The sequence below is a fragment of the Branchiostoma lanceolatum genome, chromosome 4, assembly GCF_035083965.1.
Source record: "Branchiostoma lanceolatum isolate klBraLanc5 chromosome 4, klBraLanc5.hap2, whole genome shotgun sequence".
Classification (NCBI taxonomy): domain Eukaryota; kingdom Metazoa; phylum Chordata; class Leptocardii; order Amphioxiformes; family Branchiostomatidae; genus Branchiostoma; species Branchiostoma lanceolatum.
In genome coordinates, this window is record NC_089725.1 from 30,745,275 (window position 1) to 30,760,317 (window position 15,043).

The 15,043-nt window shown below is 43.1% G+C and overlaps 1 protein-coding gene across 1 annotated transcript; it reads right to left on the bottom strand.

Moving 5' to 3' along the window:
* Positions 1-778: 778 nt before the first annotated feature.
* On the bottom strand, positions 779-12,770 carry LOC136433999 (kielin/chordin-like protein). The gene is made up of 15 exons (XM_066426645.1): positions 12,599-12,770; positions 11,868-12,094; positions 10,214-10,338; positions 8,880-9,020; positions 8,059-8,130; positions 7,051-7,240; positions 6,464-6,525; positions 5,844-5,994; positions 5,183-5,238; positions 4,658-4,834; positions 3,774-3,956; positions 3,203-3,332; positions 2,390-2,451; positions 1,271-1,439; positions 779-872 (listed from the first exon to the last, which is right to left on the bottom strand). Exons 2-14 carry the CDS (start codon positions 12,073-12,075, stop codon positions 1,302-1,304), a joined length of 1,695 nt encoding a protein of 564 aa, XP_066282742.1. The 5' UTR covers positions 12,076-12,094; positions 12,599-12,770; the 3' UTR covers positions 779-872; positions 1,271-1,301.
* Positions 12,771-15,043: the final 2,273 nt, after the last annotated feature.

The following is a 15,043-nucleotide window of genomic DNA, read 5'->3' on the forward strand; positions in this document are numbered from 1 at the left end:
GCCAGACGCATACTGTAGCCTCTAGTTTACATTATCCCGTATTTATATAGTTTTACTGGGGTTTTAAAGAAATTTCTCCATAGGTGCTTTATAAATTTAAGGATGCGGGTGGGTTATCTTCATCTGTTGCAAATATATAAGAAGTCGCCCATTAATATCATCGATGAATGTCTAAAATTTATAATTAGGAGTACTCTGAATTTCATTCAGTCTTTAAATGGTTTGTTGGAAAGTGTTTTTTCATGATGAGCTTAATCTTTGACAATGGATATAGTCATTGATATATATTTTGCTAACTTGATCTAAATGAATCGTATTGTATTCGATGTTGAACGGGTAAAGTTGATCCAACAATTGCAAATGCATCAACCCCTGTCGGGATGCATAAAATGATGCCGGTTTATAGTTGCAAGGTAAGGTCTTTTGATTTATTCCGTCATAACTATTACTATGTGTAAGTTTCCTGTACCGGCTCCCCTCGAGATAAACATTCCTACTGTTGTTGGTTTCGTTATGTTCTATGCGTTGAGTCTCAGTGTCATCCTGTTTAGTTCCAGGCTCTGTGAAGCTAGCGGAGACGTGGGCCGAAAAAGACGAGCTGAGCCACAACAGATCTGATATTACTATGTGTAAGTTTCCTGTGCCGGCTCCCCTTGAGATAAACATTCCTACTGTTGTTGGTTTCGTTATGTTCTATGCGTTGTCATCCTGTTTAGTTCCAGGCTCTGTGAAGCTAGCGGAGACGTGGGCCAAAAAAGACGAGCTGAGCCACAACAGATCTGCTGCAGATAATTTTATTCGGGGAAACCTTTGACAATTCGCCGCTGTCATTCCAGACAGGCCGCCTCGTTCCCACTTAATCACTGAGTTACCTGAAAGAGGACAGAAAATAGGATTTAAAAAGGGAGGAATGGACCTCCGAATGGAACAGTATTGCTTTTGTTCACGTAAACATGAAGAAGACAATATCTTGGTGCCCTTACAAGTACTCTTGCAGACGCGAATATGACCATCAAATTTTCATTCGCATATAAATTGATAACGCTATAGAAGACTCAATACCGTCGGATATTCGCAAAGCACGGTCTAGTTGTAGATTACAAGGATACGATCACAAATGACGTACCCGTACCCTAAACCCGCTGACTAAAAGATTATCCCATAGTCGATCTAGTTATAGATTACAAAGGCAAGATAAGAGATTCCAAAACGCCACACGTTGATCTACATCTAGTTACAGGCTACAGAATCGTGATCCCAGATCCCGGACCTTCGGACCTGTAGCCGAGGCAGAGATGATCCTACATGTTGCAGACCGGGCAGCACACCCCCGCGAGGTAAACAGCGTTGGGGCAGGCAATGGCTGGGCAGGGTAAGCGCTCGCAAATGGGCTTCCCTCCGGCAAAGGGGCAGGTGCAGACGACGCAGGGATCCTGTTGCTGTAAGGTTGAAAGTAATAACAAATAAAGACTTCAGAATCTTGAAACAAGTTCTGTACATGTATACTAGTTCAAGTTGTATCTACAAAGACTAAGAAGGCATAGTATTCCAGCATACCCAAATTCACGTCTTTTCCCCCAAAATGAAAGCTTTACACCCTCTAGAATTACTAGAAGAATCATCACAGAACACAAGCCCCCCCCCCCACCTCGCCTACCGAAGTACATTTAGCAGCACTGAGTTGAATCCACAGCCAGCCAGGGACCGTTACAAAAGTTCACTCGATCTCCTGAGATCATTTAGTTAAAATCCTCCCACACCATAAGGTGTATAGCGCGGTGCCCATCTCCGTTTCATAGCCCTGGGCCACACTGTGGTGCAATCACTGCAGCAGGGGGCTAGTCCACTGGCAGTGGAGTGTGTTTAACTTCCATACTGTTTCAGAAGTATGTATCATTTTTCTAAAGTCTTTGGTCTGACTTAATGCGCCTCTTGTCCACAGGTGTCCTACCCGGGGCTTGAACCCGAGCCTTCTGGTCCAAGTAATTTGAACCAGATGTGGCTAGCAACAGAAGTGCAGACCACTGCACCACAGGGACACCCCCTGAGATCATATGAAATCTTTATTGACACAACAAAAGTACAGCGACTTTCGTAAGGTCTAATACATCTATACGCACAAACAGTCAAGTGGATACAAATGAGTTAACTTATATATAGAAGTACATAAATAGATATGAGTAAATCAATTGAGTCCAACGTATCGTTTACACAATTGGTTCTAAAATCTAGACATTCTTTGATATATTGACCTATTCGTATAGAGTAAGGGATATCTTCCCCCCCTAGAATAAAGTTGAATCTATCTATCGATCATATGTAATTGCCTATAATCGAGAATTTTAACCCCACATGACAGGTTCAACAGACAAACGTCAGACGAACTTACCGGGATCCTGGCCCCCACAGGAATGATGACGAAATCGTCCTCATGGAGACAACCGTCCGGAGCTGAAATGACGTCATTAAGTTTTTTTATTCTTTTTTATTCAGAAAACAAGAAAACAAGATACACATGGACATGGACATAGTGGCACTACACTCAAGTACATAGACTTATTTTACAGTGCCACAGAAAAACTAAATAAAAATAGACATAGACAATGACAAACTTAATCAAGTTTCTGAACAAACGTAACAGAAATAAGATATGACCGAAGTAATGCGTATCAACTTAACGAAAGTGAGTAACAACGTCATTAAGTTGATCACCAGGATGGTTTAAAATCTTTGAGGTCCCAAACTCTATTACCCTCTTTCTTTGCTCAATCCATGTACAAAATAATTTCAACAATTCCTACACGCCTTCCTGCTCGATTACATTTTAATAACCACCACGAAAGCAAAAATCATTTTAAAGACGACTGCAGTTCCACAGACACCAATTTTTTGTCCAACATTTCTTCAGCCAAAACTAGTCGGGAGAAAAAGTTTTAGAAGTTAAGTGGAACTTTCTGGATTTGCCCTTCTTGCCTAAATGTTTTGCCACTGTGTTACGTTGTCATAACGTTGATAGGTAAAACATATGGCCTCCGTCGGTCAGTGTTGACCATGGTAAAATCCTAATTCACAACAGCCCTACAGCATCGACTATGGCTAAACAGCCCTATACGAGAATGGCAGTCTCTGCCACAAAAATCACATCTGTAAGCTGACTCAGTTCTGTTGCAAAGCTCTCTTAGGTAAAAACAAGCAAGCTAACCGTCACAGACTGGGCAGCACTGCCCTGCGACCTGCACGGGTGCGTCACACTCCGGGGGCATGCAGCCTGGGGTGTAGCACATCGGCTCCTCTCCGGGAAGCGGGCAGGTACAGGTCATGCAGGCATCCACCTGTAGGGCAGGGCCGATAGGTGAAGTATCATCATTAGCGTAAGATCGTTAGTAGGACAAAAGGGTGGTAAATTGCTAGCTCTTACCAAACAGAAAAAGGGAAAGAAGTTCACTGCACTTGCAGTTGTAAGTTATGATTTCTGGTCCTTTCAATGACAGCTTTGAAACCATTCCTGATAGACAGATCTACTAGAAGGACCTCTTCAGTAGATTTGAACAGCACTTTTTGTGATATAACTAGTCGCCGCCGCGTTCCCCCGAAGCTGGTGTGTCTTGCAAACTGACGTTTATACCAATTGAAGAATTCAGATCTGTGTCACTGGGATAGCTAAGTACAGAACTTGAGTACTGGGATAGCTAAGTACAGAACTGCGGTACTAGAATAGCTAAGTCCATAATTATGTAGGCTTGACGGACAGATGTCAGTCCTAGCTCTCTCACCTTGTAATCTTTGCCGGGCAGAATGAGTCCGTGCTCGTGCTCACAGCCGATGTTGTGGCAGACGGGGCAGCACTGTCCCGGGACGTGCACCGGGTTGGCGCAGGGCGGGGCCGCGCAGTCCTGGACGGCGCACAGCGGCCGCGCTCCGGCGACCTCACAGGAACAATGCGTGCAGGGATCCGGCTGTAGAGCAGGAGGTAGTCATGAACAAAACACTAAAGACTACGTCCAACTTCTCATTCCTCAGATGCTGTAGAGAACTGGACTCAAACAAACAGCTCCACAGAAGGAAGACACCGGCCAAATTTACACACGCGTTTTTAGTCTACTCCAAGTCGCTGAGTTTTGGGCTCTAAGTCGATTTAGAACGCGTGTGTACATTAGGCCAATGTCCAATATCAGAACTGCCCAAGAGGACAACTAATAAGTGGACCGATAGAATACTATACGTCACTATAGGCTGGATTCGTAATGATTGTGTCAGTGGGGAAAATTATCTTCGGGACCAACAAAAAGTTGTCACATTGGGCAGGTGGTACTTATGTAGAGGTGGTCACCAGAAGTCAGATTCAGACTCAAACAGTCGCTGTCTTTGTCAAGGAATGTACGACACTTTGTCCTTCGTACAAGAGCCTGTCAATCAGTCAGAAATAGCTCTCACCCGGTGAATGAACATTCACTCACTCACTCACTCACTCACTCACTCACTCACTCTCACTCTCACTCTCTCCCATAGCTTAGTCAGCCGTCGGGGCAGTATAGGTTTCTGTGAAGGCTCTGCACCGCTGCCGGTCTTCCGCCAGTCTGGTCATCTGGTTGACTGAATGAACATTAGTAAATGTACAATATGCAGATCGCACCATTCTGTCAGTCCCAGGTCTCACCTGATAAGTTGACCCCACGGGGATGACGACGTCGCCGTACTGGCAGCCACCGCAGACCGGGCAGCACTGCCCCACGATCTTCACGGGGTTGGGGCAGTACAGAGCTATGCAGGCCATGCTGATGCACTCCGGCTCCGCTCCGGCGGCTGGACAGGTGCACGTCGTGCAGTCGTTCGGCTGTAGAGGGGAGATGCAGGCTCAGTTTACACAGGCGTTTTTTAGTCGACTCCAAGTCACTCAGTCGACTTGAAGTCTGCGTGGCTCCAAGTCGACTCAAAACGAGTATGTAAATTGAGCCAATGTCAGAACTGCGCAAGGAGACAACTCAGTAGACCGATAAAATCTGGTCCATGTGGAAATGCCGTCACTGTAGGCTGGATTCTTATAGTGCTTGTGTCAGTGGGGGAAAATTATCTTAGGAACCACCAAAAAGTGGTCACATTGGTAAGGTGGTACTTGGTCACATTGGTCAGGTGATCACTATTACGCTAGGTTTTACGGATAGATTTCAGTTCAAGCTCTTACCTTGTACTCTTCCCCCACGGGAATGATGGCGTCCTTGTACTGACAGCCCTCCGGAACTGAAATGACGTCAGCAAGTTAATCACCAAATGCGGTTTAATATTCCAGTCAAAACTCAAAATGTCGTACTCCTTCCAACTACGATTGACTTGGCAAGAACAATGAAGAATCTTTTTGATGATAAAGTTCTTTGTAAACATTATACTAGGCAACGTTTTTGTGACCGCTCGTAACCTTGGTCTGGGCAATACTGCTGACTGCTTCTACGTCGCGCTGCAGCTAGGTGTCGCTGCTGCATCGTGGAGAATGCGGTCCCAAAGGTGACTGGGTTTCTATCCCCCCAAACGCGACTGAGTTTATATCCCCTTTATCACGTTTCTGTTACCCTGAGCTTGCTAGCCGATGTACCTCTAGTTTCGAGAGGACCTAAGTCTAAGTAAGTTAGCGCGGTTCACGCCTACAGTGCGGACAGATTCGCGGAATTTCTCGAGTTGAGAAGTTTTAAATATTCGCTTATAAGCAATGTGTTAAAATACAAGTGCTCAATGCTGTACATTTGTAAATACCATTTTAATTCAGACTCTATCATTTAGAGTCTGCGAGCGTAGTATGTCGAATAAAGATTTCAAAGATGTCAAAGAGTTATCTTATTTTCAGAGCTAACCTCCATCGTCATCAGCACATTCAGGGCAGCACCGGCCTGCGATGTTCACTGGGTTCTCACAGGGCGGGTTCCTCAGCGCACAGCCCACGCCCGAGCAAACCATTTGCCCATCGTCCGAGCAGCCGCAAGTTATGCACCCCTCTGTCTCCGGCTGTAGCAAAGGAGATGGTAGCCATGAACACAGAACCTTAACGGCGACCTATAAGGCCGTTCTCGATTCAGCGTGCGCGTGCGCAGGGTCAAAGGTAAAGTTCCCTGACTTGTTAAAAAGTTCTCGTATCAACCATCGTCTTGATTTGCATAAAAACGTCCAGACGTGTTTTGCTTATGTCTCATGGGCCTTCACCTTTGACAAATCTCCCACAATACATGTCGATGTGCATGCGCACACGAAATCATGAACGACCTTAGTCTCCTACGCATAACCTGTGAGATTTCCCCGTTTGCAGGCGTGCCCTCAAACCAGCTGTCAGCCAGTCAGAAAACCGCCTAAATGTTTTTTTTTTATCTAAACGCAGAACACAGAAGACAAATGGGAGATGGCAATTCAGTGTGGATCCGAGCACAAATTTAATGAGGTATGACCAAGCCTCAGGTGACCCAGAGGTTCAATCCCTTACCTGGTACGAGGACCCCAGGGGCAGGATGGCGTCCCCCTCAAACGACACACATCCCGGTACACCTGAAGTTACACCAGTCAGTTAATATACATGGTTTGATATTTGGGTAAACCTGAAATAACATCAGTCAGTTCATCAACGACATATTCCAGTCAAAACTCAACTATCTAGTTACTTTTTCTTTCTTCATCACTGATCAAACACTAAAAGCAAAAACAGGGAAATAAGGCATAGCAGATGTCAACCTCTCATTTTTCATTACCCAAGACTGCTTTGAGACTATCCTAGGCCCACGGACAAAAATAGCAGCACTGAGGCTGTCGCCTTGTGACCTCAAGCCAGAAATTGACACCCCAAGCCAAAGCAATGCTCAAGTTTTATATTTGCAGGGTTGTGCATGTATTTTTCAAGGGCAGTAGCAAATTTTTGATTGGTAGTCTCTCACAACTTTTGTAATTTCGACACTAAGAAGCCAAATCAGTGGACACCTGCACAATATACCTTGAACATTCTTCCCTGCATGTTGAACTACCACGACACACCTTGGAAATGCTTCTATGGTTTCTATATTGAACCACGATTTTTACCTGCCAACTTGCACAGGTCCGTCAGTATACGGTAGGCGACTTTGCAGGGCATGTCGCTTCTGAACACGTGGTCGGAGCTCCCGCCGATGGCCTCGAGCGCACGGTAGTCCACCGGGTCTCCGACACCCACAGCGTACAGTTCGATTCCGGCGGCCCTTGCCGCGTCAGCTTGCGCCGCAATGTCCATTACCTAAGAAGATTATAGCTTTTCTAGATTAAGAAATACGCAGAAACTCATCTTCCAACCCACTCATCATTGAAAGTGTGGGACTTTTTATTTCCCACTGCTTTCAAAGAAGAAATCAAACCCGTATTAGAAACATAGACATAGAAACTTATTGTAGACTAGCAATATAATACGGTATGATCTTGTATCACATGTATGCCTTAATTATGTTTTTACTTTACATTTGTACTTCGACATTGTTGTCAACATGCAATTAGCCTACGGGAATGAATTTGCAATAACATTATTTATTTAATCAAAATGCATGTGTAGCTGGTTCACTGACAAGGCGAAGGGCTACATAGCTACAGATACAGGTTTCCTCTTGCTGGGCGCGTTGGGGACACCGGGAAGGTAGGTCAAAGGTCCCAGAAAGGTCCCAGGATAGGCTTTCTGTCTTTAAGTTCTTATTATGCATGTCAGTGTCCTTATGAGAGCGAAAAATCACTAATTGAATCAGCGAGAAATTTGCAATAATGAGTGAAACAAGACATTAAAAAAAAGCTGAAAATATTTTCACGAAGGTATGTGATCTTCGATTATTATCTCCATGCAAAATGGAGATATTGTTTTAGGTGTGTCTGTGTGTGTCTGTGTGTGTGTGTGTGTTTGTGTTTTTCTAGTCAGCATAACTGAAGAACCCCAGGATGTATTGTGATGATATGTGGTATGTCGACAGGTCTTGGTAAGACAAAGGTCAAGGTTGATTTTGGCCCCCAGGCATGTGACCTTGTTGCTGATGTTGCGCTGAACAGATCAGCTGTTAACAGATTTCTTCCTACCTGAGCTGGATCTTCGCTTTGTCCGTCTGTCAAGACTACCGCCGCTCGGGGGACCCCGTCACGGAAATCGGACTAAACAGAGAAAGTAAGAAACAAACAAACAAGCAAGCAAACAAACGAGTCAATAGATAAAGAAAGGAATAATGACTAAACAGACACGTGAACCATCACAAATTCTAAGTGCTACAATTTTTATTGTATGCTTCACATGTAAGTGAGTAGATGTGGTAAAGATTATAACGCAGCAGTTTCACTTGGTCGCTACATTACACTTGGGAAAGTAACAAATGTTTGAATGGAAATAGCAGCATAAAGACCCAACATCGAACCAGTAACCATCCACTTCATGATCAGTAGAGAATTACAGCTTTTGACTTTCATGCTTAACTAGAGGTAATGATATTCTTCCTGTTTTTATAATAATATGATTACTACATTTAGCCCATATGGTCATGAAAATGCAATAAAGATCATTCTGTAACTAAAAAAAATGTTATTAGTATCAATATCAGTATCAATATCAGTAACAATGAAAAATGCTCCAAACAGTGTAACGTTTAAGAGGATGTTGAAACAAATGAACTGACCTCTGACCTCACCTTACGATAGGAACGGAATATGGACTACGAGAATGGATTATGGCTCTGTAAAGTTTGTATGTATCGGTGTATATGTATTTTAGACTTATGTTTTGTACTGATTGTATTGTGTTATCCAGGGCCCCACTGCAAAGCAGTGTAGTGCACTGAGTTGGGCCACCCTGGCTAAATAAAACAGAAACAACAAACAACAAACAATATTTCTGGACATGTTGGACTTACCGTGTCCTTCATAAAGCGGATAGCCGTTCCGGGTCGGCTCAGGCCTCCCTTCTGACTCAACTGGTCGAACATGAACGTGCCGAAAGGTGGGCTCAAACGTTGGTATGTCCTCGGCACGCAGTGGTATGGAATAACTCCAACCTATGTCATAATCGATAGGAAAATAATGTTATCCATTCTTATCTTCGCTTGGAAGATTAATCATTTTATTCACATATATTCATTGGGGATCGGCCAAAAACCACAGTGCTTATGACAACTCCACTCCTCAAAAACAGAAGAATATAGATATAAAACAATAATGTTGAGTAAAAACACAATTAAACATAGATAAAGAGACAGGATGGATAACGGAAAAGTAAACGTAAACAAGACAAGTTAGTGTAAGATCAGTCACAAAAATGTACCTGCACAATCAATAAAAGTGTGAAAAATATCGAAAATGGTTTAAAAAGTGCCAGGTTGTGTTTGGACTCGTCTTTATTGAAATTGCAACAACGCAATATATTGTGGAACCCCAGGCATCAATGAATATGTCGTGCCCTACAATGAAGATATCGTGCCCAACACATTACAAATATATACAAATATATACAAATATATTTGGAATAAGCAGTACACGGGGAGGTGTGTGTGTGTATCAGCTGGAACATTAGGGTAATCAAACCCTTTATATGTTGCAATGTATGAGTGAAGTGCTCCTAAGAGGTTTTTTTTTAAATCTGTAGCAGGGTTGTGAGTTGGTGACCCATTGAATAGAAGGGATGCGTTTGTTTTCGGGGGCGTGTCAGCCATTGCCAACGTCAACGAAAGTAGATGCTTTTGGAGGAGGGGCTACGATGTAAATGATAATAAGTCTAATCTTCGTACTAACGACCATCCCTGACATGCAGAATCATGGCCGTACCCCTCTAAAAGATAGATTATGTAAATTCTGTCACGTATTGAAGATGAAATGCATTTCTTACTAGACTGTGTATTGTATGAAAACGAGCGCCAGCCTCTGTTCAAATCAATTCAGCCTGACAGTATAGGATACCTTTAAGTACTTGATGCCATGCACTAATGTTTATGGAAAGGACGATGTGTGCAATCATATTGCCATGTGATTTAAAAAGAGAGTAGAAGCCACTAGAACTTAGATATACGGTAGTACATTTGTAAACTATTTGGTATATATGTTAGACTCAAATGTTAACGTTACTATCATTATTTCATTCTCTCGTATCCATTACACCGTGTTTGGTCTCCTATGCATTTATCCTCCTGGGGAATAAATACTAGTATGCAATAAAGATTATTATCATTATTATGTATTAAGTATAGAGGCTCACCCAGGCGTCATGAAGCCGTGAAAAGCAGCCTTGGAAGTAGATCATGAATTCCTTGGCGCGGTCGAACCATGAGCTCGATATGCTGGAGGATTCGTCGACAACGAAGACGATGTCCACGGAGCAGGCTGTGGTTTCAGAACGTGAAATAGATGTTGAACTGTTACATAGATGTTGAATAGGTGTCCATGGGATAATCTGTCATGTAGATGTACGTAAGGAAATGTTTGGAGCAGATTTCCAAAGTACCTGGTACCGCGATGCAATATAAACCATCTTAAAAATTGCGTATTATTCAAAGCAGCCACTGTAGAATATTCATTCTTTTTACATTTTCCTTTGGAGGAAAACTATTAGAACCACAGGACACACGTATTATATAAAATGATGCGCATTTTGGTCTTTTATTCCTTTTAGAGAAGACGTCAAGCCTACATCGAGTCAACTAGTGACCAAAATTACCGCCAATTTTCACATAATTGCACTGTCAAACACGAAAATCGTAATCTTTAGCCAATTACAGCTATGACAATCGTTTGCACATAATTGTATTGAAAGAGTATCATAAACACATGAAGCAGCCACTAGTTGTTGCATGGTTTTATTTGTCACCATTTACATGATCTTTATTTGCCTCTGACTGAAGCCGACTGACTGGCCGAAGCTGTCAACCGTCTCCCGAGACGCAAAGAGCCGAAGATGTGGAGATTTGTCTTAATGTAACTTGTAATCGGCCTTCGGGCAAGAGTTTATAATACACGTATATTCACCAAACTCCAGTGATTTATCCTGCTTCCAAAATCCCCAAAGTGGTGAAATCCCATGTTAACTCGGCCTCAGGCCAGCTATTTCTTTTAACTGTATATCTACATATCCCGCATCAGACGCCCCCACACAGGGGACCAACTCAAAATCGTATATGTTTAGAAAAAGTGGCAAAGTGGTCTTGTGTACTCTCCAAGCAGAAGAAGGGTTCCGGCTGTTTTTTGACGTGTTTTTAAGCGTTTATGTCGGGCTTTCTACTTTGCCATGTTTTTTTCTATAGGGGTTTATAGAGAAAAATATATGACAAAGTAGAAAGCCCGACAAAAACACCTAGAGTAGTCTTCTGGTTTGAGTTGTTGACTAAGAATCTAAAGGTTCTGGGTTCGAATGGCAGGTACCTATGTTACGTTGTGCCCTTACGAAAGGTAATTTTATACCTATTTTCTCTCTCGACTCAGGTGAAGATGAGTACCTAGCTTCGTTTGGGGACGTCCCCTCGGACGTAAAGAAGGACAGGAGAGCAACACCTCGAACACGTTAAAGATCACACCGCACTTATCGAACATATCAGTCTGGTCTTGCGTAGATCGTACCAACTGTACAAAACTGGGATATTGCGCCTAAACTAATAAAGGCTGTTTATGTCACAATGTGTCAACTAACCAATCAACTACCTAACAAAAAAACAAGCAAATGTTTTACACGCACAAAGTCTGCTATCTCCGATTAATAGGAGTGGTTAATCCGGATCCAAATAAACATTCAGGTAAAATGTCAATGAATATTCCTGTTTCTTATAGCTACAGCCGCATTTCTTGCATTTCTATCGTTAAGAAATTCAATGTAACGAAGCTGAAATGAAAAATATAAAAATAAGCAATGATGGACTTACCTGGGCCGGGGCCATTGGGCAGGGTCGGGCTGTCGTTGTGGTCGGGCTCGGGTTGGGGTTCCGGCGGCGGTGGCGGCATGGTCGGGTCACCGCCGGGTGGGGGCCAGACGTCGGGACCGTCCCCGCCGCCAGGCGGGAATCCTTGGCCGACTGCCCCGCGGATGGCGACGAACATCACCAAAGTGGACAGCAACAGTTTCCACAGCATGCTTGATGTGTGGTGAAATCTGCGTAACGATGGATAGATACGTGTGCGTTATTGGCTTGTGTATTGTCATCCGATTTAGATATCTCAGCATCAGATTTGCCAGTAAAAGAAAGATAAAGAAAGATTCGCCTGTAACAAAGCGTTTTTTCAAAGCGTATCACTAAGACGAAGCAAAGAATTCTGGCCTGAATGTCTCCCCTGAAATCTGTCTAACAACGGACATATACGTGTGCGTTTTTAGCTCGTGTATTTATAGCGTTTTGTCGACTGAACCGGATACATCTAATCCCCTGTATCTTCAAAACAACGTTTCACGGTGGGCGCAAGCGACGTCTCACGCAAATTTCTTAAGTGGCGAAAAGTTGGAACTGTGACATGTAACGTTAATGTCCCGTCGCAAGAGTAACGGTGTCGTCATGAAGTTATATCCAAGAATTCAAACTTCTTTTAAGAATGGAAAACACGGATGAGTGCACAAGAGAACTTCAATGTACGGGGTACTGGATGTGATAACATTTCTTACCGTCTGGCAAAAAATCACCGGTATAACGCTTTTCAGTCGGTACCGAGGTTGGTCCAACGCTCAGTCAGGTCGTGTCGTGTCGTGTCCAGTACAACTCACGGTCTTCTCACCGGTCCGTAATGGCCACTGACCACAAGAGCTCTGTCGGGGTGTCCCGCACAAACCGTTATGAGCCGAACGTCAGGACTCTTCCCATTGGCCCACGTTAACGGTTTCGTCACTTATCGGTACCTATCATCAAGGATACTTCATATCAACAGACGTGGGCAGCGTATAGTCTATATGACAGGCGCCGGCTACGGCTACGCTAGCGTTTGGGTTATGCCGTTTTTCTATTGCTAGCAGTGTGTTCTGGTAATTTTGGCTCATTCTACGGTCACTTTTCCAAACTGGGGCCCGGCCGGGCTGTTTGTTGGATCGAAAAATAAAACTACATATCATACATCAAGAAATACAACTTATGGTTATGACTAAGTTTCACGTTTTGTGTCCTTTGTTGTCTTTTATGGCATGCTTTTCGTTCCCGCAAACTGCCCGACCGGGCCCCGGTGACGCTATAGTAAGAGAAGGATGTGTCAAAAACACACATGTTTTTTTTTCTCTTGACAAGAGAAAGTCGCCGTTGGCAATTGTCTACAATAAAAGGCAGTACAAAAACGCCAGCCGTAGCCGGGCCTGTTAGGGAGGCTCTATGGAGCTGGTTACACCAGGATGTATGCGCCAGCACGTTGCTCTGGCCTGTTGACAGTCAACATGTTAACAGCGATGTGCGTATGATGTGCATTCTTATGGGACAGGTGCGCCTGTTTTGTCAGCAACCATGTCGCCACCTCTGACCCAAGGTTAGACGTTTTAGATGGATATCTGTTTCCATAAAGGCTGCATATACGGTATGACAAGCGTGTGACAAGAACAGATTGTTGCTATTGATACTCTCATGGACTTATCTAACTATTAAAGACTTGTGTAATTCATCTCTAATTTTAGAGTGCTGTTCCTCGATCGTTCACACTTTCAAAATGATCTGGCGTTTTGGAGGAATATTGTGTTTATATGATGAGATAATATGTTTATTGCAAGGCCTGGCCCAGAGGTTAAGTACTAACATGATGCAGACAAAGAGAGTGAGCACAATTTATAACGTGTGGCTACTCGTTTTTTTAGCACATGATTTCTAGTATGGACTTGTTGGGTTTGACATTTTCTTCTGAAGCGTCGGAAGATGAAATGTCTAATCTTCTGTATAACGCGTAGATTCTTTTGATCTTGATATTAATATTAATATGTCGGTCTGCAGCTGTACCAACAGAGAGCATGACATGTCATGTCACATCCTTGTGGGTATGTTTTGCTCGCAGTCTTCTGTAAATATCACTCATTTTTCATCTGCCCTTCTTGCTGACAATAGTATGAAAGCGTCACGCCAACGCCAATAACAAGGCATTAGTGTATTGAATCTGGTAAATATTTTTCATACTTTTTCATGATGTGCGCAGGAGGTGACGAAACACAGTGTTATCCAAAGTACGTTTTCGCGAAACAGCGAGATTTCGGTAGTCTCACAACGCCAATTAGATATTGCATGAGAGGAACACTTTGTTTGATTGATTCTGGCTTGTTTTGTAAATTGATGAGCGCAGGATGTGACAAAAATACATCCAAAGGTTATGGAAGGTCACCTCATGGTATTTTGAGAGGTAAAGCTCTGGCCTGACAATATCAACACGTTATTATACGCAAGAAACTAAGACCTGAAATGTCTTGACAAGAGCACGTTTTGAACGAAATACTGCGATGTTGAGCTCTAGCTACATCATTTAGGCCATTCTTCTTAGTTCAGAAACGTATTTCAGACAATACTCTATACATTTATCTGAGTGTGCTAACAATCGGCATAATCGCTAGTAGAGAAGTTTTTCTAACCACTTACCAGTGAACTAATGAGCTAACACTCATCTAACTCATTAAATCTAATTAGTGATTTGACTAGATAGAGGAGTGTTAGCAAATTAATTCACTAGTAGACTGTTAACTTATTGTTTTATTCCTCACTTACTTAGTTTGTTGGTATCTTTTACTATTATATACTATAATGCTAACTAAACAAATGTGCTAGATAGTCAGGTTTAGATGTTGGCCGTTTCCTTTTCGAGGACGCTACAATCACTGCACCCACCACCCCCGCCCCAAATTTAAGCTTGCAAGTTTGGGAGACAAGTTTTCAAAAAACCCACTAATGTAAACATAAATAAATATGAATGATAATGATATGGGTGATAAATGGCACCCAGGCTAATCCCCTTGATTTTACGGGGCCTAGGTTGCCATATGTTTTAAAAAGAAACCCTACTTTTTTTCTCCCCTACCACAATAGTGGCCTCTTCTATGGCTACAGGTCAATGACCTCAGGGGGTGATCATGTGATCCCCAGGTGAGGTCAGCTTT